The sequence below is a fragment of the Coregonus lavaretus genome (genome assembly GCF_964263955.1).
Source record: "Coregonus lavaretus genome assembly, chromosome: 23".
In the NCBI taxonomy this organism is placed as follows: domain Eukaryota; kingdom Metazoa; phylum Chordata; class Actinopteri; order Salmoniformes; family Salmonidae; genus Coregonus; species Coregonus lavaretus.
The window spans coordinates 19,383,825-19,409,584 of record NC_140010.1 but is presented as its reverse complement, the minus strand read 5'-3'; the positions used below and the strand labels follow the sequence as shown (position 1 = coordinate 19,409,584).

The 25,760-nt window shown below is 42.8% G+C and overlaps 1 protein-coding gene across 1 annotated transcript in view; it reads left to right on the top strand.

Annotated features, from left to right (window-relative positions):
- Positions 1–25,199, top strand: part of LOC311150438 (pre-B-cell leukemia transcription factor 1-like) — a 74,736-nt gene extending 49,537 nt beyond the window's left edge. Inside the window, exons 3-8 of the mRNA XM_084187925.1 lie at positions 17,216–17,469; positions 18,737–18,927; positions 19,123–19,258; positions 19,560–19,719; positions 22,000–22,089; positions 23,918–25,199. Of these exons, the coding sequence (XP_084044051.1) occupies positions 17,216–17,469; positions 18,737–18,927; positions 19,123–19,258; positions 19,560–19,719; positions 22,000–22,046 (788 nt within the window). The 3' untranslated portion in view covers positions 22,047–22,089; positions 23,918–25,199. The remainder of the gene's footprint in view (positions 1–17,215; positions 17,470–18,736; positions 18,928–19,122; positions 19,259–19,559; positions 19,720–21,999; positions 22,090–23,917) is intronic.
- The last annotated feature ends 561 nt before the right edge of the window (positions 25,200–25,760 follow it).

The following is a 25,760-nucleotide window of genomic DNA, read 5'->3' as shown; positions in this document are numbered from 1 at the left end:
AATCCTACAAGAGAAAAACGACCCCCTGAAAGGTTGAATATTTAGTTCAGACTAACCTCCAACATTGGGGCAGAATACACGCCAGGGTTAAGTCTGGGAAATAAGGCAGTCTACCCTCTTTCCCTAGTTCAGAAAAGGTTATTCTGAAAAGTTCCTTTATTTACATTAAGAGAACTGTTATGTTAAAAATAAAATATTATGCAAAACAGTGAATATTTACTTTTTCCATATGAGGCATCAAAAGTAAAGGGGGAGGAATAAGTTGTGTATTTATATTCTAGTTTGTCCCTTTAGGGCACCTGTAACACCCCCCTGCTTACGTACATTGGAATGCTTGGAATGTTTTGTCCTGTAGAATGCATTAAACAATGCCCACATTAGTTTCTACTCCCATCTCATGTCCTGCCCTTATATTAGTTGAATAAGTAATACAGTGTGCTATACAACAGACATCAATGCAAATCTAATCGAAAATCTAATCAAACACTTAATGAAAGCCAAGAGCTCATGTTGCGCAACATTTCTATAGGCTATGCAATTGCGCGAGAAAACAGAGTGATCGCCTCTACTAAAAAGAGAAGGATCCCATCAGCTTTCTATAGGCTAGGCCTGCTATATTTATTTCTCAACTTTCCTAATATTAAGCACATTGCTTATATTTACAACAGGAGTATAGCCTACCTGGCTGGCATGAAAATGAACCATGTGAAAAGCATCCTCCATTCACTATTTAAGTGCATAGATGACATATTTTCCCCGCTGCCCATGTTTTGATACAGGTACATGATAATGGCCCATTCTAAATCAAAACAAATTACACACATATATTATTTAGTATATCTAAAGACAAGATTAAATCAAGAATAGTCTGATGTGTGACAATATTAGCCAATCACTTGTGAATTATACAGTGGGGAAAAAAAGTATTTAGTCAGCCACCAATTGTGCAAGTTCTCTCACTTAAAAAGATGAGAGAGGCCTGTAATTTTCATCATAGGTACACGTCAACTATGACAGACAAAATGAGATTTTTTTTCCAGAAAATCACATTGTAGGATTTTTAATGAATTTCTTTGCAGACTATGGTGGAAAATAAGTATTTGGTCAATAACAAAAGTTTCTCAATACTTTGTTATATACCCTTTGTTGGCAATGACACAGGTCAAACGTTTTCTGTAAGTCTTCACAAGGTTTTCACACACTGTTGCTGGTATTTTGGCACATTCCTCCATGCAGATCTCCTCTAGAGCAGTGATGTTTTGGGGCTGTCGCTGGCCAACACAGACTTTCAACTCCCTCCAAAGATTTTCTATGGGGTTGAGATCTGGAGACTGGCTAGGCCACTCCAGGACCTTGAAATGCTTCTTACGAAGCCACTCCTTCATTGCCCGGGCGGTGTGTTTGGGATCATTGTCATGCTGAAAGACCCAGCCACGTTTCATCTTCAATGCCCTTGCTGATGGAAGGAGGTTTTCACTCAAAATCTCACGATACATGGCCCCATTCATTCTTTCCTTTACATGGATCAGTCGTCCTGGTCCCTTTGCAGAAAAACAGACCCAAAGCATGATGTTTCCACCCCCATGCTTCACAGTAGGTATGGTGTTCTTTGGATGCAACTCAGCATTCTTTGTCCTCCAAACACGACAAGTTGAGTTTTTACCAAAAAGTTCTATTTTGGTTTCATCTGACCATATGACATTCTCCCAATCCTCTTCTGGATCATCCAAATGCACTCTAGCAAACTTCAGAAGGGCCTGGACATGTACTGGCTTAAGCAGAGGGACACGTCTGGCACTGCAGGATTTAAGTCCCTGGCGGCGTAGTGTGTTACTGATGGTAGGCTTTGTTACTTTGGTCCCAGGTCTCTGCAGGTCATTCACTAGGTCCCCCCGTGTGGTTCTGGGATTTTTGCTCACCGTTCTTGTGATCATTTTGACCCCACGGGGTGAGATCTTGTGTGGAGCCCCAGATCGAGGGAGATTATCAGTGGTCTTGTATGTCTTCCATTTCCTAATAATTGCTCCCACAGTTGATTTCTTCAAACCAAGCTGCTTACCTATTGCAGATTCAGTCTTCCCAGCCTGGTGCAGGTCTACAATTTTGTTTCTGGTGTCCTTTGACAGCTCTTTGGTCTTGGCCATAGTGGAGTTTGGAGTGTGACTGTTTGAGGTTGTGGACAGGTGTCTTTTATACTGATAACAAGTTAAAACAGGTGCCATTAATACAGGTAACGAGTGGAGGACAGAGGAGCCTCTTAAAGAAGAAGTTACAGGTCTGTGAGAGCCAGAAATCGTGCTTGTTTGTAGGTGACCAAATACTTATTTTCCACCATAATTTGCAAATAAATTCATAAAAAATCCTACAATGTGATTTTCTGGATTTTTTTTCTCAATTTGTCTGTCATAGTTGACGTGTACCTATGATGAAAATTACAGGCCTCTCTCATCTTTTTAAGTGGGAGAACTTGCACAATTGGTGGCTAACTAAATACTTTTTTTCCCCACTGTATATTATCACTTGTGAATGATGCCCAGCATAAGAAACAATGCCTTTTGTTTGCGACTTTTTCTAATCATAGTCACACACCTCATGTAGCCTAGCCCATAGGCCTTGATAATAATAATAATATGCCATTTAGCAGACGCTTTTATCCAAAGCGACTTACAGTCATGTGTGCATACATTTTTACGTATGGGTGGTCCCGGGGATCGAACCCACTACCCTGGCGTTACAAGCACTTTACAACTAAAGTGGCCAAATAAATGAAGCACATTAATCCGCTTTACAAGCGGTGTAGAGCCTAACTGGCATACATACAGCGCGTAAGTCTCACGTTTGGGGAAGATCATTTTCACCATAAAAATGCACCTTTATAATAAAAGCATTACATGCATAATTTCATTTGTGCTCACTTTTGATAATGGTGTTTTCCGCTAATGGAACATTCGCACTTATAGCCTACTACCATGTGCTCAATACTGAGCTTATAATGTGAAGAAATAGCCCCACGGGGGGCCAGTATGAAAAATGTATGCACTCACTAATTGTAAGTCGCTCTGGATAAGAGCGTCTGCTAAATAACTAAAATGTCAATTGGATCACAAAAAAAAAAAAAGATCTGTTGCGTCAGCGTAAAAAAAGTTTTTTTGATGCTAGTGGTTGTATTAATTTGGGATCTATCGCATCCCACAACTGTCCCAGACTATGTTTGGAATATTTCGTTCTCGCACAGAATAGAATAGGTCGACTTTTGTACTATGGGGGATAGTAGATTGACATAGGCTAGTGCTTTTGCTGTTCGTTAGGCCTACTCATCTTGTTGGCTGATGAAAAGTTAATGTGGACAGTTCTTCCAATATCTTCAATATGTACCTCAGAATTGGATAAGGACGCGCAATGTGTCTGTCTTCACTTGTAGCCTGTGAGAAAGGCCCGATCACCTGATGGAGAGCCATGTGAGTGAGAGGTGATTCAGAGCGCTCAGCCCTCAGGGAGAAGGGCACAACGGCCACTGGCCGCAAAAGGCATTTTTTTAGGGTGCATTACGGCCACACAAAGGGGATGCCGCCGTGAAATTCTAGGCATTATCAAGTGCTTGTCAAATTGTGAATGAGTGACTGATGTAGTGTGTACAGCCTGCGCAAAAAGCAAAGCAGAGCTCATGCCTTTCAAGCAACTTTTTTCAAATCATCATTAGAGTCGCATCATGCAGCCTTACAATGTATTACACATCAAAACATATAGCCCTACGTTTGTAGAACAACTAAAGTTACATTAATAACTCTAAATTAAGCATATAGTAATACCTATTTATTTGTTAACCGCTCAACACAGAATAGCCGTATGTGCGCACTCCCTCAAATCGTTAGTAGAAAATATATTTTATATTTTATTCAGCTTTGTTCAATTGTATTCTTCACACTATAAAAGAATGCCACGGAATTCTAAGCAAATCTTGTCTGCTAAATGAACTAGTGTAGCCCACAGCCATTTGGCATAGCCAGATCAGGGCCTAACATAAGGACAACTCAGAGTATGCTATTCTGTTCTTCTGAAATAGATTACATTTTCTTCATATCATGCTTCTTTAGACCTGTCTAAAATAAATAATGAATTTATTGTGAAGGTGTAGGCTATATTACATGGATTTATTAGACTTTTTTAAATGTAGATGTTCCAAAGGTCTGCATCAGTGGCTTGTAGGCTATGTGTGGAAGCCTGGAGATACTAAATGTGTTTATGTCAATTAACGGTCAATTACCGTGAGACCGACAGTTATTTCCTTGACAATCACCGGCTGATGAAATTTTGTGACCGCCACAGCCCTAGTGTTGACCTGTGTATAGTATTTTGTGATAACAGAGTTTATACAGGGCCAGGTCCCTGTATAAACTGTCTGCATGGCGTTACAAGTACTGCTGTTTGTTGATTGCCCCGGGGCCAGCAGTACTGTAGATTGGACACTTGAACCTTCCCTGACAGTTAAAAAAAAATATTTAGACTATATTTTTCAAAAGGGATGACTTTGCGATTTGCTTTTGGTGCAAAAATTCAGTTTTCTTTCATCTCGTCGACTTGATCTGTCTCTCATGCAAATGACGTCTAGCACTGCATTTTATATCTCTGTTTTGCATTAGGACTTTTTGCTCCCGTTAGGCTGTACCCTCGCCATGGCTGGAGGCTAATCCCATGACCCTACTGCCAAACACACACACACACACACACACTGATGATTGACAGCAGGGGCTCCCTGTGACCCACTATTCTTGCATCAATTCAACCCCCCAACGGCCTGTGGCTATGATTAATGACTAGCTGGGTCTGCTACATTGGCTGTAGTTTTGGGCAGGGTGTGGGGTGTGTGAGGGGCCTGTGCCACTGTCTGCTAGGCATGGCCATGGATTGCCTGTCATATCCAGTATCCACCGCTGCAGTCCTATAGGAGCCCCCCCTCTCCCTCTCCCTCTCCCCCTCTCTCCCTCTCTGGATGATGATCCATGCAGCTAATTACTGTGATTAGGCTGATTGCTAATCCTTTCTATTGAAGGCAATAGTGGTAGACTAATGAGAAGAAGAAACTTTTCGATTGAAGTCTGAACGAAGGGTCAGGGGATAGTGCACTCTTATTGCAAGTTCAAATGTAATCATTTCACAGCGTTGTGTCATATTTCTCCTTTATATTATGTAAGCGGACAGAAAGTAGGTTTAGGATGTAAGATAGACAGCCAACACCCTGAAGAAAGGATATTATTGGACGTTATTATATGGTTTCCTCTTTTCTCCTGGTAAAATATTGGTAATGTCTAAGCTGACCCCTTGTAATACAGTGTGATGGCTCACATTGTTTTCCTCCTGTAACTGCCAAGAGCAGAGTAAGAGTTAGCAGCAGCAGGACTCAGTCGCAACAGTAACCCTCTTGGGATTTCAGGCAGCTAGTGACAGCCTCTAAACAAATCGCAAACTCTAAACAAATCGCACAAATCGCAAGCTACAACGTTCGTTCGTCTCCAGACTGACTTCAGCCTTCATTACATTGGAGGCTCCCTGATAAATGCAATGAGGCAATATTTACACCCAGAGCAGCTATAGCTTTCAAGATTTACAATATTAATGGTCCTCACCCTCTATCACTCTATAGTGTTCAGTCAGAGAACATACAGTCATGGTATCACACATACAGTACATACATTCATTGAAGCTTCCTTCCTCTTGTTCTTTTCTTTCTGTGGATCTGCTAAATACTTGTTACCAACCAGCTATATTGTAAAACAACATGAAATAACAACGGTGTGTGGGCAAATCTGTGTTCTTCCATCCCCTTACGTCACATTTACAGTACCAGTCAAAAGTTTGGACACACCTACTCATTCAAGGATTTGTCTTTATTTTTTACTATTTTCTACATTGTAGAATAATAGTGAAGACATCAAAACCATGAAATAACACATATGGAATCATGTAGTAACCAAAAAAGTGTTAAACAAATCAAAATATATTTTATATTTCAGATTCTTCAAATAGCCACCCTTTGCCTTGATGACAGCTTTGCACACGCTTGGCATTCTCTCAACCAGCTTCACCTGGAATGCTTTTCCAACCGTCTTGAAGGAGTTCCCACATATGCTGAGCACTTGTTGGCTGCTTTTCCTTCACTCTGCCGTTCACTCTGCCGTCCGACTCATCCCAAACCATGGGTTGAGGTCGGGAGATTGTGGAGGCCAGGTCATCTGATGCAGCACTCCATCACTCTGCTTCTTGGTAAAATAGCCCTTACACAGCCGGGAGGTGTGTTGGGTCATTGTCCTTTTGAAAAACAAATGATAGTCCCACTAAGCCCAAACCAGATGGGATGGTGTATCGCTGCAGAATACTGTGGTAGCCATGCTGGTTCAGTGTCCCTTGAATTCTAAATAAATCACAGACCGTGTCACCAGCAAAGCACCCCCACACCATAACACCTCCTCCTCAATTCTTTATGGTGGGAACTACACATGCAGAGATCATCCGTTCACCCACACCGCGTCTCACAAAGACACAGCGGTTTTAACTAAAAATCTCAAATTTGGACTCCAGACCAAAAGACAAATTTCCACCCGTCTAAGTCCATTGCTCGTGTTTCTTGGCCCAAGCAGGTCTCTTCTTATTATTGGTGTCCTTTAGTAGTGGTTTCTTTGCAGCAATTCGACCATGAAGGCCTGATTCACACAGTCCCCTCTGAATAGTTGATGTTGAGATGTGTCTGTTACTTGAACTCTGTGAAGCATTTATTTGGGCTGCAATTTCTGAGGCTGATAATGCTAAAGAACTTATCCTCTGCAGTAGAGATAACTCTGGGTCTTCCATTCCTGTGGCGGTCCTCATGATAGCCAGTTTCAACTTTTGACTGGTAGTGTATGTCTCACGTGTTCTAATGGAGAGGCAGAGTAAGAGAGAGAGAGAGAGAGAGAGACCAGCACAGGCAATAGTGGCCATATGGTGGATGTCCTCTGCCTGGTAGCTGCAGGGAGACTTTCCCCCGGAGATGAGATGAAGTTGTTCTGAAATGGTATCTGTTTCCCATCAACCCCCTACTCATCCTCACCTGTTCCTTGTCCCAGGACCCCTATCTCCCTCACAGGAGTGTAACAGGGGTGTAAACACCACCCTAAACTACAGAGGAAACTCAGAAACGTCCCAGGTAGGCCTAACCAAATGCTGTCAGATGGAGTCCCCATGTCAAAAATAAACCCTCCCGCCCTGGCTTGTACAGCCCCGTTCCTTGCCTGCCTCCAGATGTGGCTTAATTTACTGCGACTCGACTAATTACTGTAATTAAGGATTAATTACTGTTAATTACCTTCGCATAAACTCATCACCAGTCAAAGAGTGGAGCCTTATGAAATGTGCCATGCACACAAACACCTACCAGGGGCCCCAGAGGGAGCATGTTGTTGGCTTCTCGTTGGATGCCTGATTAGTGTGTTGCTGAGAGGACTCATGTAGGGCCACAATAGGGCCACAGTAAAGGGCAGGACTCCAGTTACTTCTGGACAGTCACCTCTGAGCTCCATAGGGTTCTAACTACTAACTATCCATCGCTTCACCAACTCATGGAGCACTACGTCTGTCTCTGGTGGCTGCTGCCATTTGCTGCATGACTTTCAGGCTAACAAGCCCTTGCCGAAAGTTAGGGAAACCATTCAGGGCATATTGATAAGGCCTTGAGTTTTTCGTGACCTCAGCAAGAAAAAGCTCCTGGCCCTACTTATTACTAATTCTGACTACCCACCCATATTTTTTGGGTAATCTAATGGGGGAACGGTAAAACAATCAGAGTCTTCCCATTTCCGTGCTGACAGTGTGTCGTGTCGGTTATAATTAGTTAGAGCTAGGATGGGCAGCTTTTCTAATGAAGGTAATGAACGTACCCCCCACTGATTCCCCCCTTAGGAATGGAGATTAAGTCACAAGCACCCGGTCCCTTTGGTACACCAGAGACACACACACAAGCGCGCACACACACACACACACACACAGAATTAACAACATTTTAAAAAGTGACTCCTCAGGTCAGTGTTATTTGATTGATAATCTAGAGTTGGGAGGAATGTTGATAATTAAATGTGATTTAAATCTCTATGGTCTTCCCCAGATGAATAATTCCTAGGTCCTATAGGATATGTATCACATACACCATGTAACAGAACACGTCAAATATATGACATTTCAACACAGGTCAACACAAACAGATAGTAAGATAACAGGTAAACAATCACTGTGGTAATTCAGCAGCTCGATGACTCACTACACTCAAGAGGGGCGGCAGGTAGCTTAGTGGTGAAGAGCGTTGTGCCAGTAACCGAAAGGTCGCTGGTTCTAATCCCCGAGCTGACTAGGTGCCCTTGAGCAAGGCACTTAACTCTAATTGCTCCTGTAAGTCGCTCTGGATAAGAGAGTCTGCTAAATGACGTAAATGTAAAAGAGCACAACTGGTTTAATCTCTCTGAGATGAGAGAACATGAGTAAACTAAGCATTATTCACTTGTTTTTAATAGACCAGCAAAGCTACCAGTCACTGTATTGCTATGTTGTCGGAAGGTATTCCCCCCAAAAGTGACCTTACATAGGGTACATAATACTTCATATAGAGGCCTTTGTCTCTCTCATAGTCGACTGACTATACAGCTCCCTGCTCAGCAACACTCGTGACTTATCAAGAATGAGATATTCAGCCACCATGATTTCCACTGACGCCCCGGGGAGATTAAAACTGCATGAGCCGAGCATGGGTTTAATTAGATCAAGACGATATATATTTGAAGACACCTTAAGAAAGGACCGACGATTGCTGGGGGGCTAATGTATTGCCTATTTTAAATAATGAATAATTTTAATGAAGGGGCCTTTAACTGTGGAGTGCTGGATGGGGGACGGGGAGGGGATGGTGATGGGGGACAGTGGGGTGTGTTCTGAATGGTCTATCCTCCTCTGGCGGGAGGGAGGCGTTGGCTGCTGCTGCCTCGTTATCGGGACCAGCCCCTCAGGCCTCAGCCTGGCCTGCTTAAGCATCAGATGACCACCATAATTACCGTTATTATCAGTAGCTGGAGGGGGAACTTGCTCTGAAAAACACCCACCAAGCTGAGTGCCCTGTGTGGACTGTGTCTTGCCCTGACATGCTCCCTTTGCCCTTCCTTTCCTTTCTTCGCCTGGCCTCTCTCACTGCCTGTGACTGCATGAGGAACCACTGGTCGCAGAGGGGGGTGAGAGGGGAGAGGAGGGAATGAGGGGGGTGAGAGGGGAGAGGAGGGAATGAGGGGGTTGAGAGGGAGAAGGAACGGCCACCAAATCCGCCTAATGTGACGCCTGTCAACTCGTCTCTTACCAGCTGTCACCTCCCAAATGCACTGGGGTTCATTTTTTTAATTGACACCTCGCTTTCCTATTCTATTCTATTTTTCGCCTTTCCTCTCTCTCCATCCATCCATCCCTCTCTACTTCTTTTCCCAATCTTCCTTCTTCCTCCTCTCTCTCTCTCTTTCTTGGTCCCTTCTTTTTCATTGTCCTTGTTGTCGTCTGCCCAGCCTCTGTCAGCTGCTATAACAGTGGGTTCTGCCCACTTTTGAACATGACACTGGAGATTGCAGATAAAGCATAAAGCAAGTGTTTTAGAGGGTCTTTATGGCTTTACCCTTGTGTACCGGAGTTGTTCTAGTCCCCATTATCTGATGATGGAGTGGACATTTTGGGCCATGGAGACTTTCCCGTGAACACAGTGAGGAGTAAACCTTTCTAAGGACAAAACTGCTTTGTGATTTTTTTAAAGGAACGGAACATGCTTGTTGACTGACTTTAATAGGCACTGTTCTACCCATGTTGGTAGACACCCATACATTTAGTAACTATTGCTTAGCATCAGTAGCTTACGCTTCTATCAGATAAACCACATTGAAATGAATAGAATTGATTGTTTCTATGCTGACGGATTCATCATGCCATGCTGCCATCACATGCAGATCAGTGGATGATGTTGATACCTTGAACAATGAATCCTTAAGGACTAGGGAAGTCAGTTGACAATTTGTTTTTGTTGTGATACTCGTCATGTCCATTGTAAATCATCACACTGCTTCCTCAGGACAGTTTGTTGTTTTTTCTGTCCCAGAATCCTGTGTGGCAGGGATGAATGGTGGTGATGTTCGATTATCATGTGTCTGTCGCTACCATTCCCGCTGACTGGCCTGTGACAGGCCCACACACACACACACACACACACACACACACACACACACAGGGTTTGTGATAGGCCCACACACACACACACACACACACACACACACACACACAGGGTTTGTGACAGGCCCACACAGACAGGCACCGCGCGCCTGCGTCAGGAACACGGCTGATTTATGAACTGCTGAAACCCTGGATGACGTGTGCCCACAGAATCAATACAGACCGTGCTTATAGGCCTGATGCTGTGACGTGGTCCAGAGATATGCACGCACACACACACAGACACACAGACAGACACACTCATACACACACACCCACAGAAACACACACACGTACACACAGCACTGCGGAGGAGTGTATTGCGTTACTGTATCGACGTAAAATGGATCCGATCCAGCGGTGGCTGCTAGCTGCCAGTCAGAGGCGAGGAGGGTAAACTTTCATCATGGCTGTCAGGGACATCACTGCTGCCTTGTTTGGCCGTTCATCTTCCTAATTGTGACAGAATACTTCAACATCATTAATTAAACATGCTTTCATTTGAAAGCGCTCACTGGGAGCCAGGGCTGGGGGCTGAGAGAGAGGGGAAAGTCTGACAATATGCAGAGAAGGCTGTTTTATGTATGGGTATATTCTCTGTGTGTGTGTTTGTGTGGGTGGCTGTGTGGTAGGTTTGTGTTTGTGTACAGACTAGTGCTTTGCAAACATCTTACAGCCCAGTAAGACAGAAAGGTATGACTATGAGCCGCCATTTGAACAAAAACCAAACAATAGTCTTAATTCAGAACGTGAAATTATTTCAGTTATTTCATCAGATGGATGGTTATTTCACAATTTTTATTTATCATATTCCTGCTCTGTGGGGGTGAGAGAGAGGTTGAATTAAACATGAGTACAGAGGGAGGGAGAGGGGGATTGTGAGTCCTCTCACTGTTCAATTAAAGCCTGTCTGTAACGGTCAAGATGAAATGATCGCAGTCTTTTTATAGAGACACACCGCTAGTCCAAGAATACTGGCCTGAGGGGCCTATCAATGAAAACAGTTGGACCAATGGGAAACAGTAGGAGACATTCTAACAATAGTAAGGTATTTTAAAGGGGCAATCTGGGATTGGTACATCCATTTTTGGACATTTAAATTATTATATAAAGCCATTGATTCTTGAAGAATCCGCCTCCTATTGCCAGATGATTATGATAATGTAGTGTTTTAGGGTGGCAGAGTTCACTCTATGATGCTGGACTGGCATTGAGGACTTTAATATATTTCATTGCCATTACTGAACAGGAGTAAGTAAAGCTGATGGCTATGGTTAGAGTAATTATGCCACAGCACAGTGAATTGTATGATTATCTTTATTAATTGTATTTATTTAATCAATTTCATGCTTTTAGTGTTTCACTGGAGGATACGGTGAACGAATAAATCACTGTTTGCCTCATTAGGTTTCCTCTCCAGTTGGAAGTAGCCTACATGTTGTTGTCAGAAAAACAACACAGTATTCTAGTTTTCCTACACAGCAAATTGCCAGTGTTACCTAGTGTTGATTTTTCAGTGTAACATTTCTAGTGTTGATTCAGGAGTTCAATTAACACTCAGTGGTGTAAAATAACCCCAGTGTTGGTGTTAATAACCAGGGTTGAGTGTGAGAGTGTGATTGTGTCAGTTTTACTATGTGGCCCATCATTATCAGATTTTCCAGCATACTCTACTGCAGGTAGACATTTTTAGGATTGTTTTTAATATCTGTGTTTTTGTATACATTGGTTAATTAATATCATGCTACACAAAGATAAATAACATACATTTTTCTAAACTAATCCAATCAGTTAGTTAGATTTATTGCACCCGTTACTAAAATGGTTGTTCCAGTTTAAATGGTTTAAGTAGTCTCCTCACAATGTTCCTAACCCTGACAGTCATTCTGAATGCAGGTTGCGGGAGAATAAAAACTGTTGGATGTCGTAAGTCTGGAAGGATTCCAATAAGAATTACATATCACTTTGTAATCCAGCATAATGTGACTTGCAGGCCTGATGTGGCATGTAAACCAGGAGGTTCCTAGCACCACTGTGTTAGGGTAAAACCTGGCCATCAAAGTAAGGCCTTATGACATATTTAATGTATTATCTTAAAGAGTTTAATTTTAATCATAACATTTGCCTCCAGTAAGAACTCACTTAGTGAAGTCCACAGGACTGAAAATGAACAATTTCAAAAACCATGTCTCTAACACTAACAAATACAGTCATGGGTGGTAACTCTACAATTCACTCAAAAAGGCCAAGGCACACTGGGAAATTATATTGGAAGCAAAGCTTAGTGGGGGCATGGCTTTCAATTTGTTGTTTTGGGCCACCCGTGAGTTGAAGTGTTTTACCAGTTTAAGTGGTCTATGGGTATGTTAATTACATTTTGATCATGTCCGCTGCTAGACCTGAAGTTTTTGTAAATGCTTACATAAGAGCATGTGGTATTAAAGACTTGTAAATATTATTGTGATGTCCTTAATCCAACACGAGCGACCTTGTCAAGAGATACGGACCTCTTTGCGTAATGGTAAAAAATACTATACGAGGTGTTTTTGCATAACACAATTGGTTTAACTATATACACTTCCTAGTGTTAAAAATACTATGTGGTGTTATTGCATAACACTAAAAGTGTTAATTCCCTAATTATGACAAAGTGTAACAGTGTCAGCACTAAGCACAGTGTTCATTTAACACTCAAAAGTGTGGACTTGTAAATTTAACACTGTCAGTGTTGTTTTAACACTGGAGAATTTACTGTGTACTGGTCTGCGAAGAACAGCAAGGCACTATTTATTTGTTGTTCTCTATCTCGTCTCAGTCATTTAGATTCAGAGTGGACATTGAGGTTAGAGATAGTGACAGTGACTGAGAGATTGTTGTTTGGTCTGTTGGGAGGGTTCTACAGCTGAGGAATGAGAGATTAGTTAGGAGATGACTGACTGAGGTGGAAATAGCTTTAGGGCTTTTTAAGTTTCAAGGAACACAAGCAGGAGAAATATTACAGGTGGACAGAAGTCAACATCCGCAACACATTCAAGCAAACCTCCCCCCCCCACACACACACACACACACACAAACACATACACACGCATACACACATACTCTCCTTTCTGAAACCCTGCCCTTTCCAGTCTTCTGATAGCCATTGACATTTTGACTCCTGAGTCTGCATGCTCAGATGGTGAAGCTGATCGGGTGTGGATGGGAGGGAGGGGAGGGGGAGGAGGGGAGAGGGTTCATGGGAGAGACAGGTTCTCCGTGAGGGCTTGGGAATCCATCTGGACCCCCCTCTCACTGGAGAGGTCAGCAAGCAGACAGCATATCCCCGTGGACAAAGCCACAGACCAGAGCATAGAGCAACATACAATAACATTGGCCAGACAGACAGTGTACTCCAGCAAGCCACCTCTTTCATCTACTGCGATTCTGTCCAATTTTCACTCTTAGCAATTGTAAATACTGTATGTTTAAAGGTAGTGATTCACCCCTTATAGCAGGTATGTATATAGATTAATTGATGCAGATGCAGTACTATGTCCAGGCAGTGTAGTGTATGCTGCCAGTCTTTGTAAAGATGGTGGATGAAATGAACAGGCTACACCTGGTTGTTTTTACCACGTCTGAGAGGAGACAGATAGCTCTGCTCCTTTACTTAGGGAGCCGTCTAGTGGCAGACAGAGGAAGAGCAGTGTGGTCCATGTCCACACACCACACACATTCCTGTTGGTACCAAAGTGAAACACAGCCCTGTTGGTACCATAGTGAAACACAGCCCTGTTGGTACCATAGTGAAACACAGCCCTGTTGGTACCATAGTGAAACACACCCACAAATGTACAGTGTTTTCTCAATTCTGAATATTTTCTAAGTGTTGTCCTCACAAGATCAGACTTTTGTGAAAGGGGCTGTAGTGGACATGCATCTCTCTCTCAAAGATGCTCCACTTCACTGTTTGTTAGACATGATAGCATGGTTTCACTGTGGAGTACACACCACAGGAGGTTGGTGGCACCTTAATTGGGGAGGAGGGGCTCGTGGTAATGGCTGGAGCAGAATCAGTGGAATAGTATCAAATACCCCAAACACATGGTTTCCAGGTGTTTGATGCCATTTCATTTGCTCCATTCCATTTGCTCATTATTATGAGCTGTCCTCCCCTCAGCAGCCTCCACTGGTACACACACAATTTAACTGTATAAGACCACAGGAAGAACAGTTGAAGGAAGATTATCTTCAAACAACCTTTTGATGTTTGCGTGTGTGGATGTGTGTGTGTAAGCGTGTATCTGTGAATGTACAGGGGTGACGGGTGTTGTTTGCATGTTTCATTGAGTGCTGGCTGATGTTGGTGTGTGGCGTGCTACAGCCACCTCTCCAGTGGAGCAGTGGGTAAGGCGGGAGGGAGCAGAGAGCTAAGTGCCTATAGGGGTGTGAGGGGTGAGGAGCAGGGCCAAACTGGCCACTACACCCATCACTGAGACTGGACACCCCAAACTGTGTGACCAGGGCCAGAAGTGGGCCAGGAGCCTTAAGGGCCAGTTGCCTAAATAGGACTGAGAACTACCTTGTTAGCACCCTTTCAGCAGCCATTAAGGGAGTCTTTCAATTTTGCTGCTTGTTTGCTAGCTGTTACTCAAAATCTAGCTTAGCATTTACAGTTGAAGTCGGAAGTTTACGTACACTTAGGTTCGAGTCATTAAAACTCGTTTTTCAGCCACTCCACACATTTCTTGTTAACAAACTATAGTTTTGGCAAGTCGGTTAGGACATCTACTTTGTGCATGACACAAGTAATTATTCCAACAATTGTTTACAGACAGATTATTTCACTTATAATTCACTGTATCACAACTCCAGTGGGTCAGATGTTTACATACACTAAGTTGACTGTGCCTTTAAACAGCTTGGAAAATTCCAGAAAATGATGTAATGGCTTTAGAAGCTTCTGATAGGCTAATTGACATTATTTGAGTCAATTGGAGGTGTACCTGTGGATGTATTTCAAGGCCTCCCTTCAAACTCAGTGCCTCTTTGCTTGACATCATGGGAAAATCAAAATAAATCAGCCAAGACCTCAGAAAAACAATTGTAGACCTCCACAAGTCTGGTTCATCCTCGGGAGCAAGTTCCAAACACCTGAAGGTACCACGTTCATCTGTACAAACAATAGTATGCAAGTATAAACACCATGGGACCACGCAGCCGTCATACCGCTCAGGAAGGAGACGCGTTCTGTCTCCTAGAGAGGAACGTACTTTGGTGTGAAAAGTGCAAATCAATCCCAGAACAACAGCAAAGGACATTGTGAAGATGCTGGAGGAAACAGGTACAAAAGTATCTATATCCACAGTAAAACAAGTCCTATATCGACATAACCTGAAAGGCCGCTCAGCATGGAAGAAGCCACTGCTCCAAAACCGCCATAAAAAAGCCAGACTACGGTTTGCAACTGCACATGGGGACAAATATCGTACTTTTTGGAGAAATGTCCTCTGGTCTGATGAAGCAAAACTAGAACTGTTTGGCCATAATGACCATCGTTATGTTTGGAGGAAAAAAGGGGGGCTTGCAAGCCGAAGAACACCATCCCAACCGTGAAGCATGGGGGTGGGAGCATCATGCTGTGTGGGTGCTTTGCTGCAGGAGGGACTGGTGCACTTCACAAAATAGATGGCATCATGAGGAAGGAAAATGATGTGGATATATTGAAGCAACATCTCAAGACATCAGTCAGGAAGTTAAAGCTTGGTCGCAAATGGGTGAAATGACCCCAAGCATACTTCCAATGTTGTGGCAAAATGGCTTAAGGACAACAAAGTCAAGGTATTGGAGTGGCCATCACAAAGCCCTGACCTCAATCCCATAGAACATTTGTGGGCAGAACTGAAAAAATGTGTGCGAGCAAGGAGGCCTACAAACCTGACTCAGTTACACCAGCTCAGTCAGGAGGAATGGGCCAAAATTCACCCAACTTATTGTGGGAAGCTTGTAGAAGGCTACCCGAAACATTTGACCCAAGTAAAAAAATGTAAAGGCAATGCTACCAAATACTAATTGAGTGTATATAAACTTCTGACCCACTGGGAATGTGATGAAAGAAATAAAAGCTAAACTAAAGAATTATCTTTACTATTATTCTGACATTTCACATTCTTAAAATAAAGCGGTTTTCCTAACTGACCTAAGACATGGAATTTTTACTCGGATGAAATGTCAGGAATTGTGAAAAACTGAGTTTAAATGTATTTGGCTAAGGTGTATGTAAACTTCCGACTTCAACTGTATTTAGTAATTTAGAAACAGTGACCCATAAATAAGACTAAGCCAGCATATCTTTGCTTTTCCTGTTTGTCTGGTGTTAATAGTTTTTGTTCCTATCACTGCGATTATCCACATTGATATTAGACGTGAGTCATTTTAATGCTCTTCAGCTGGAGAAGATCATTATTACCCCATTTTTTACCCTAGTCAGGTTGTGATAATAATATTAGTTTGCCTGACCAGGAAGATTATTATATTTTTATGACAAGATTTTATTGTTTTAGCCACTAAGTAAATATCATAATCTGCTCTCCAGGAGTGCAAAGAAAAATGAACTCTCATGGAAGTCTGTGTTCATTATTTACATGAAATTATATTCGAAATCAATGAGGGTGGGTGCTGCCAGGCTCAGTAAGATCCAGGTTTTTATGGCACAGACATGGGCTATTAAAGAGACGGTCATATTTCAGATGGAACAGGTTGAAGACTGTAGAAAGAGGAAAGTACAGTAGTAGACTGCAGTCACTTCACTTCTCACCCAAATAGTAATTTTTTTATTACAGCACTGTCCATTAATGTTAACTTTGCCTCTTTCCTTTGCAGTTCCACTGCTAACCATCAGATGTTGTGTTAGCGTCAATGTTGTGTTCACTAGTTTGTTACTAACTGTTATTCTTCTTCTTCTCTATTGTCTCTACAGTGCTCAGTATCCGTGGTGGCCAGGAGGAGGAGCCTCCAGATGCCCAACTCATGCGATTGGACAACATGCTTCTGGCGGAAGGCGTGTCTGGACCGGAGAAAGGGGGCGGGTCTGCGGTGGCGGCGGCTGCAGCAGCAGCTGCAGCGGGAGGAGGAGTGGGCTCGGACACCAACGCGGCAGAACACTCAGACTACCGGGCCAAGCTGACTCAGATCCGCGGGATCTACCACACAGAGTTGGAGAAGTATGAACAGGTGAGGACAGACCACGCCCCTCGTAACCACTCTCTCCCTTCCCATAAACCCCTTTGGCTTTAAGAAGACCCTCACAACCCCTCTCACTTCCTATAGGCAACCCCTCTCTCCGTTAGGTCCTGTCTGCTCTGAGTTCTGCCATCACACTACATACTGAGGACCAAGCCTCTTGTAACCGTCTTCTCTCTGCTCCAATAGACAACCCCACTGCCGTCTCACTACACTCACACTGCACACAAGTTTTTTTATATGCAGATAATCCTTCTCAAATCAAACCCCCAAAGCACCTCCTGAGCAACCACGCTTTCAGAAATCACTTTCCAGCTGGCAAACATTTTATCAGTCACACTCATCCTTCGCCAAAGAGATCATCCTGTCATTCTCATGGATGTCATATATATTACCGCCTGTCATCATCTCAAAGCAGACTCATCATCACTACCTGTCACAGTGTTACTTATGCACCTGAGTATACCCATGTCACCACTATGTGTACTACTGATACAGTGTGTACGGGCGGAACGGCTGTTGCACTGAACTGTGTCTCGTTTCAACTGACGCGACCCCGGTTCTGACAGTCAACAGACTCCCCTGTCCCCAAACACAGCAGACACTTCCCAGTGACTGATTCTGACAGAGAGAGAGAGAGAGAGAGAGAGAGAACAAAAGAGACACTGAGTGAAAAGACAGAGAGAGAAGTGGAGAGAGAGAGACATAAAATATAGTTCAAAGCTGGTGAACGTGAACAGGAAAGAAAGCCTCCTGTCATTTTAGACGTCTTAACTTTTTTCTTAACTGTTGAAGAAAAGTCTCCTCAATATACAAAGAAAGTCTCACAGCTTAGTTGTATAGCTGTTGTATAGCTAATCCACTGCTATTGTGTCTGCCACAGCACTGCAATACTTGTATTACTACTACTAGATTTTGTCATTGTCGGATGAGAATATAGTTTCTCCAAAACAGAAACTTTTCAGGAAATGGAAAAAACGGATTCTTTCCCCCGTTAACGAACATACAATTATGAAGCTATTTTGAATACATTTTCTAGAGTCACGAAATGTTCAGAGTACATTGAGGGGAGTTACTGCTTTCAATATTATAATAATGAAAATTGGCAAAAATGGAGTTGCAAGGTTTTCCAACAGCGACATAGTACTACTTATGATATTAACATTACTTACAACACTTGCAGTGTCTTACTTCTCTGCTGTATTCAAGTGCGTGTGATTGCTATCTGCCTCATATGAGTGTCTGTCTGTCTCTTTAGGCATGTAACGAGTTTACCACCCATGTGATGAACCTGCTGAGGGAGCAGAGCCGCACACGGCCCATCTCGCCCAAAGAGATAGAGCGCATGGTGGGGATCATCCACCGCAAGTTCAGCTCCATCCAGATGCAGCTCAAACAAAGCACCTGCGAGGCAGTCATGATCCTACGCTCCCGCTTCCTCGATGCCAGGTCTGTGTGTGTGTGTTGTGTGTGTGTCTTTCTCTAACTTAAATGTATTGTTATGAAAACAGGCAAAACCTTTGTTATGATGTAACATTATTTGGACAGCAATTGTCTGCCTTGTGATATTAAATATGTTCTCTCGCTCTCCCCCCCGCTCTCTCATCTCTTCTCTCTTCCCTCTCTCTCTCGCTCTCTCTGCAGACGAAAGAGGAGGAACTTCAACAAGCAGGCAACAGAGATCCTAAATGAGTATTTCTACTCCCACCTGTCCAACCCCTACCCCAGTGAGGAGGCCAAGGAAGAGCTGGCCAAGAAGTGCTCCATCACAATGTCACAGGTATGTTCCGCCAGTCACAAGCCTCGTATCCATCCTGTATGTGATGAAGCCAACTCTAATCTTCTATTGTTGTGCGTGTACATGTATGGCAAAAACAGTATGGCTCCTATCATGCCACAGGAAGTCAGCTAGCATAGGGTCATACAGCACCAATGTTTAATTCTGCATTCTGTTATGGAATCACATAGGCAGTCTTGTGACAGCATGTGATAGCTTTCTCAAACAATTGTTTCAACAAAACAAAAAGCGATTTACTACAGACATTTCTTCTCAAGTAATTTGTACTTTAAATGTTTCACAGGTATCGAACTGGTTTGGAAACAAGAGAATCCGATACAAGAAAAACATTGGCAAATTCCAAGAGGAAGCAAACATGTACGCTGCGAAGACAGCCGTCAGTGCAACCAGTGTATCAGCCCACGGCAGCCAGGCCAACTCCCCCTCCACCCCCAACTCTGCAGGTCAGTATCAATACCAGCCAGCCATAGTAGATGTTACCAGTATGGTACCAAGTCAGTACTGTTAATGTTAGTTTGGCTACGTACCTACCCCAAATTCAACATGAACACAGATCATCATTATAAAGAGCTAAAGCATTATATATGCTACATTGAGAGGGATCCACATTGCAGTAGTATGGACAATAAAATTCAGAAATACGACAGAGTTGAGCAGAGAGGTGTAGAGCACTGATTAGAAAACTTGGCTTTACGCAAATGTCATCTCAACCCTGGGCCCCAACTCAAGAATCCAGTCTCTGTCTCTGTTCCTTTTGACTAACAAAATACTGTCTGCATCCAACCTTTCTGAACTAACCCGATAACTTCTGGCCCAGTGGTCCGGTCCCTCTCTCTCTTTCTCTCTGGGGTTTGTCTGGTTAACACACCATTTCGGAATCAGTCTTGGTTAAAGAAATAGTTCATCCATCCTATGACTTGTCTGGTTGACCTCTTGTGTGTCATTAAGGTGATGACAGGGCGCTCCAGCCTAGTCCTTTGTCATCATGGTGACCCTTCAGCTGTATTGGATTATGGCCTTGTCTTGTGTTTTTTTCTGCCTTGAAATCAAGTTAGGCTGCGTTCTCTTTTAACATCTGGGGAGTTTGGCTCCATTAAAAGGACAAAGAGGATTCTTTCAGTCTTCCTGTCGATCAATTAGCACTTCCTTAATGATCCAACCTGTCCAGTAGCAAGGAACTTAAACAACAAGACAATCCATCTATTCTGTTTCAGGTTCACCCCGGTTTTAACCCCTAACCTTATTCTTAGTAATATGATTGGCATCACAATAGTGTAGTGTATTGTTGATCATTAGTACAGTATAGTTCAATATTTGCTTAGAACACCCCTTAGCCAGAGGGGTTACATTTCCATAAGTACATATAGTAGACGGTGGCTGGTCACTGATGTGGTTCCCTGTTCACTACACCATATTTTGCTTTCAACCCTCTCCTACTAACCCAACTGACTGCACTTTTTCTGTTGCATGATCGTTGTTAACCCGTCTTTCCTTTCTTCTCTTCTCTCTCTTCCTCCCTCTCTCTCTCTTTCACTCTCTGGCCTCCCAGGTTCTGCTGGCTCTTTTAACATGGCAAACTCCGGAGACTTGTTTATGAGTGTGCAGGCTCTGAATGGGGACTCATACCAGGGGGCCAGGGTTGGGACCAATGTTCAGTCCCAGGTAGGAGCCTCGCAGAGACTAGTACGTTATCCATACATTAGTAGTACACTAGTTGTCATGTAGATAGATACCCAGCTAGCAGTCATACAGTAGTAGCCTATTAGTGGCCTGTTGAAAGCAGTCATTGACCCGCGACGGACAACCTTATAAGGTCTCAAATTAAAAGAATGAATCTCCCTGGTCAGTTGTTCAGGCACTGCCCGGCCTACAAGGTTTAATTGAAATCTGAATCTGAATCTCTTGACCTAGTCCGTGAGACAGAGGTCATATGTGGCCTTTAGCCATACACTGATGTGGCGGCCATTATCAGGCTCATGAATGAATAGACGACTGCAGACAGATTTGGAAACAATACAAGACTCGTCAACACTGCAGACAACAGTTGTCGTAGGCACTGGTGTACAACAGTCATCTGACCTTGCCCCGTTGGACAACGATGACCAGCACAGAGTTTTCTGAGTATTGGGATTGGGAGGGAGTCTCATTCACCATAGTTTGGGTTGAAGAGTCACCACCTGCTTCATCCCTCCACCATCCCACCTTCATTTTTAAATCAACTCTCTGTTTCATGAATATGCATAGTATTAACCCCTGAGCTGGACAAGAGGTCTCCTGGGTTGATACTGGGTTGAAAAACAATGTCCTTGTCAGAAGGTCATTTGGCTGCACACTTCAAACGCGTTCCCAGCCACTGAGGAGAGGAGTTTTGAGTCGTATAATTAATTTGATTTGTTTCATTTTTGTTCCTCTTTGAATTGTAATAAGATTTTTATATGAGTTCCCTTGTGATGTTATTTGTGGTGGTTTGTCGTTGTTCTTATGTGATATCTATTGTGTTGAACCAGTATTACAGGCCAAATCATTCTAAACCGTCGCTGTGGTAACCTTTCCCAGTGCATGATACCCTTTTGCTATCAGACTGACCTTTCTTATGCATGAAGGTCTTTTTCATGTAGAGCTTTTGTCTGTCTGACCCGCCCTTTTCTCTGTGTGTTTCTGTGTGTACATGTGTGTGTGTGTGTGTGTGTGTATGTGTGTGTGTGTGTGTGTGTCCGTTCCAGGTGGATACTCTTCGCCATGTTATCAGCCAGACAGGAGGATACAGTGACAGCATCGCCGCCAGCCAGATGTACAGTCCACAGGGCATCAATGTAAGAACACCACCAAACAACAACTTTCTTTCATTTCATCACAATATTGCCTTTCTATTCTTACTTTGGTCTCTTTGAAATAAAAATAAGCTAACTATTTCTATCCTATACATCTATAGCTATTCTTCTTTTGTTCCGATGCAGTGTGTTCATACATTTGAACAACAATTCGATAGAAAGCTGCCTTTATTAGGGTTTCAGTTTGTCCCTTTGCCCAATTATTTTGAAGCCAATGTGTGTGGGATGCCACTTAGTTAGCAGTGGCCTATTGGTGGCTGGGCTGTTGTCCAGGCAACGGCCCTTGTGTACTGGTAATGCCCCGGGCGCCAGGTGAGGAGGCAGGAGTCAGACGGCGTGAGAGGCGGCCGGCCAGGCGTACGGACACACTCAGAGCCTGCCTGTCTGGGGACATTAGTGTTAGCGAGGCACCTGCAGCCGAAAGGAACAAGGCCACAGGTGACACCCTGCCTGTCCAACACTCAACTCACATGGCACCAAATGAAAAGAAACACAGACCTCGTTACTTCCCCGTTCCAAGGGCCCCCAAAAAAATAATCGCCCCAGAGTACAAGCTTCAGTCCAATCTATCTACCACCCTAAAAAAAGAATGCCACGTTCTGATGGGGTTTTGGCAGGGCAAGGCTGGGAACACTGGAGGGGGTGTGTATAGTGTTAAGATCTACAGTGACAGGCTGTGTTGTAGAGAGGGGAATCAATAAGGCAGTCAGAGCAGGCTGAGAGGGGTTCTGGGCCAGCAGTCCGAGTGCATTGGTCGCATCATTCGTCCAACAACCACAATGACACTGACAGCAGCGAGCCCTGTAATGTCCAATCCAAGATGCTAAAAAAGGAAGTTGGGGTGGACTGAAGACGTTCTCCTGAGCTTCCTCAGTAAACTATCGAATCCAAATTAACTTTTTATGCAATTATGTTTTCAAGTATTCAAACATCAAAATATGATGTCCTTGTAAGACACTTCTTCTTTTATATTGTAGAAATCATGTTATTAATTATATATTTAGACTTTTCTGTAGAAGCTTTTAATCTTGGATGGATCTTTCATTGTGCAGCTAAACAATTTCCACTCATTCTGAGGTTTCTAATGACTGAGCTGAGGCAGGGAGCAGCATTCACATGGCAGAGCTCTCTTCTATCCTTGAACAGTAATTATGGCTGTGAAATAGGCGGAGGGTGTCACCAAAGTTGAAGATTTTCAAAGTGTTTTTCTCTCCCCTCGGTTCTAAATGTGATGAAAGACTTGCTCTATGTGAAATAACAGGGTTTGAAAATAAGAGGGTGCCAAAGCCCATCTCCAACAGCTTTCACTGATGGCATGGAAATTGCCATTAATGTCCCAAACGCTCTTTAAATCGACCTATCTTCCGGGATTGGAAATTGCCTCCTTTTTTACGCACCCATTATATTTTCATCCCAATAGCCGATGTGATAATTTGCTATAATTTATTCTCCCATCAACCATCTTGTAGGTTTTGTGTGTGAGAGGTCTGTCTGTGCGTTCTCAATAACATGTCTCTATTGTCTTGACATGAGGCCATTTTGAAACAGATGGGAGATGAAGTCTTGATAGAGGAATTGTACTATTGTGTATTTTGAAGATGCATAATCTCGCAGAGAGCAAAAGGGTGTATTTCAGTTCAAGAGTTTCATGTTAGCTACCGATGCAGCTAAAAAAAATATACAGTATGTGTCATTATTTCTGTATCTTTTAGGAAATTTGACCTGAGGCATACAACAAATTGTCTCACAATTTAATCTCTAGATTTATTTAAATTATTTTTTTTAAAGACTTTTGTCTTTGACTCCACAGACAAACGGTGGCTGGCAGGATGCTCTGACCCCCTCGTCAGTGAACTCGCTCACAGAAGGACCTGGAAGTGTTCACTCGGACACCTCCAACTGATTATTTTACCCTCCACACCTTCCATCCCCACATCCCATCGATGAAACTTCAGAGCCTATCACAGTGTTAAACATAGAGGCATACTACACAGTGTCCTGTAGATTTCAGGGGTGCTGTGAAAACCATAACTAAAACAACCTTTCCTAAGCTACAGTACTATGGGACATTTGAGATACATACAGTAATAGGAATGTCAGAACAAAAATCAAAACAATACAAAAAGGATGAATACAAATGTTTGCTCAGATTTCACAGGATATTTAGAGGGCTGGGGCTGATGGTTTCACTCATATTGATGATATTTAGTGATAAGATCAATTCAGACAACCCAACCTGTATACTTCAATTTAAATGCTTCATTCTACCTCTCAGCAACTAAAAAGTAAAAATAATATGAAAGAACATTATTTGTTTTCTGACTTAAACATGAACTTTGTCATTGTATGAAAGAAAAACTTTGTCATGCTGTTTTGTGGTCCCTCGCCCATTCAATGGTACGCCATTTAGGCTTTTAATGTTGCTCCCTTGTTTACAGTGTGGGCTTGATAAGCTGTGTTTGCTTTACCCTCTCCCACAGATAAATAACCAGGATGACTTAGAACTTGATTTACTAAATGTTTTTGTATTAGTTTCTCCATAGAGGACTTGTAGGGAAAGCAGGTCAGCCTAGTGAACTCCGAGGACCCTTCACCCTGACTAGCAGGTCTTCAATCTGGGTGGAAGGCGTTAGAAAAGGAAAACATGCTGGTATGAGATTGCGCATTGGCTGATCTAAAGGCTTTAATGGAAATTGAGTAGACAATTGAATATACATTGTAGATGTGTGTCTTCCTGGTTTATAAACTTATGCCCCACGACCCCTTTGATATCTTATCAGAAAGCGGGAGTGCTGTGGGCCCACAAGCACTCACAGGGCTCTGTTCCAATATCCATACTAGCGTACCACTTAGAATGCATGCCCAATACATGCTTCATTCTAAGTATGCTAGTGTGGATATTGGAACAGAGCTACAGAGTGTGTGCTATTGATTGTCTGAGGGCCTGTGAACATGAGGAGCGCCCTCCTTTTAAACAACCACCTCATTGAGTATCCATGTGTCTCATCAGAGGTAATCGTGTGAAGTTACAGTTATGTCATGTGTAAAAAAAAAAAGCATAAATAAAATAAACACCTGTCATCAAAAAACCCATACGAGCTTGATTCACATCATTCATTTCAGTGAGAATTACTTAACAAAAAGAACACGGCTCATTTTAGAAGTCATTTGGAATAATTTCCTGTGTCTGATTGTTTTGAAGCTGCAGCCTATGGGGTCAATAAAAGCAGACGTATTGAGCAGAGTGGCAGAAACATCAAGTCATTATCTCCTTGTCTAATGTCATTTCCTAGCTCGCTCTCTAACTTCACATTCATTTGGGTTTTTAGTCACCTAATGTTACTGTTAACCAAAACCCTTAAACTTGTTGATCTATTGTTGTCATTTTGTGTACTTTCAAGAGGTCCTAATCCATCTAGCTATATTCACTCATGTACTTATATGTTGGATTTTTTACTGTACCTTTTGCTAATTTTCCCAGCATTGTTCAGTTGATAACCAACTGAATAATGCTGCCTAATTGAAAAGCAATGTTGTTGAACAGTCCAATTCAGAAGAAACCATTTCTGTAAAAAATCTGTCAAGGATCTGTGTAGTAACTGAGTTTGTTTTTAAGTACATTGAATCAGAATCCAGTTAAACAGGGAAGTCGT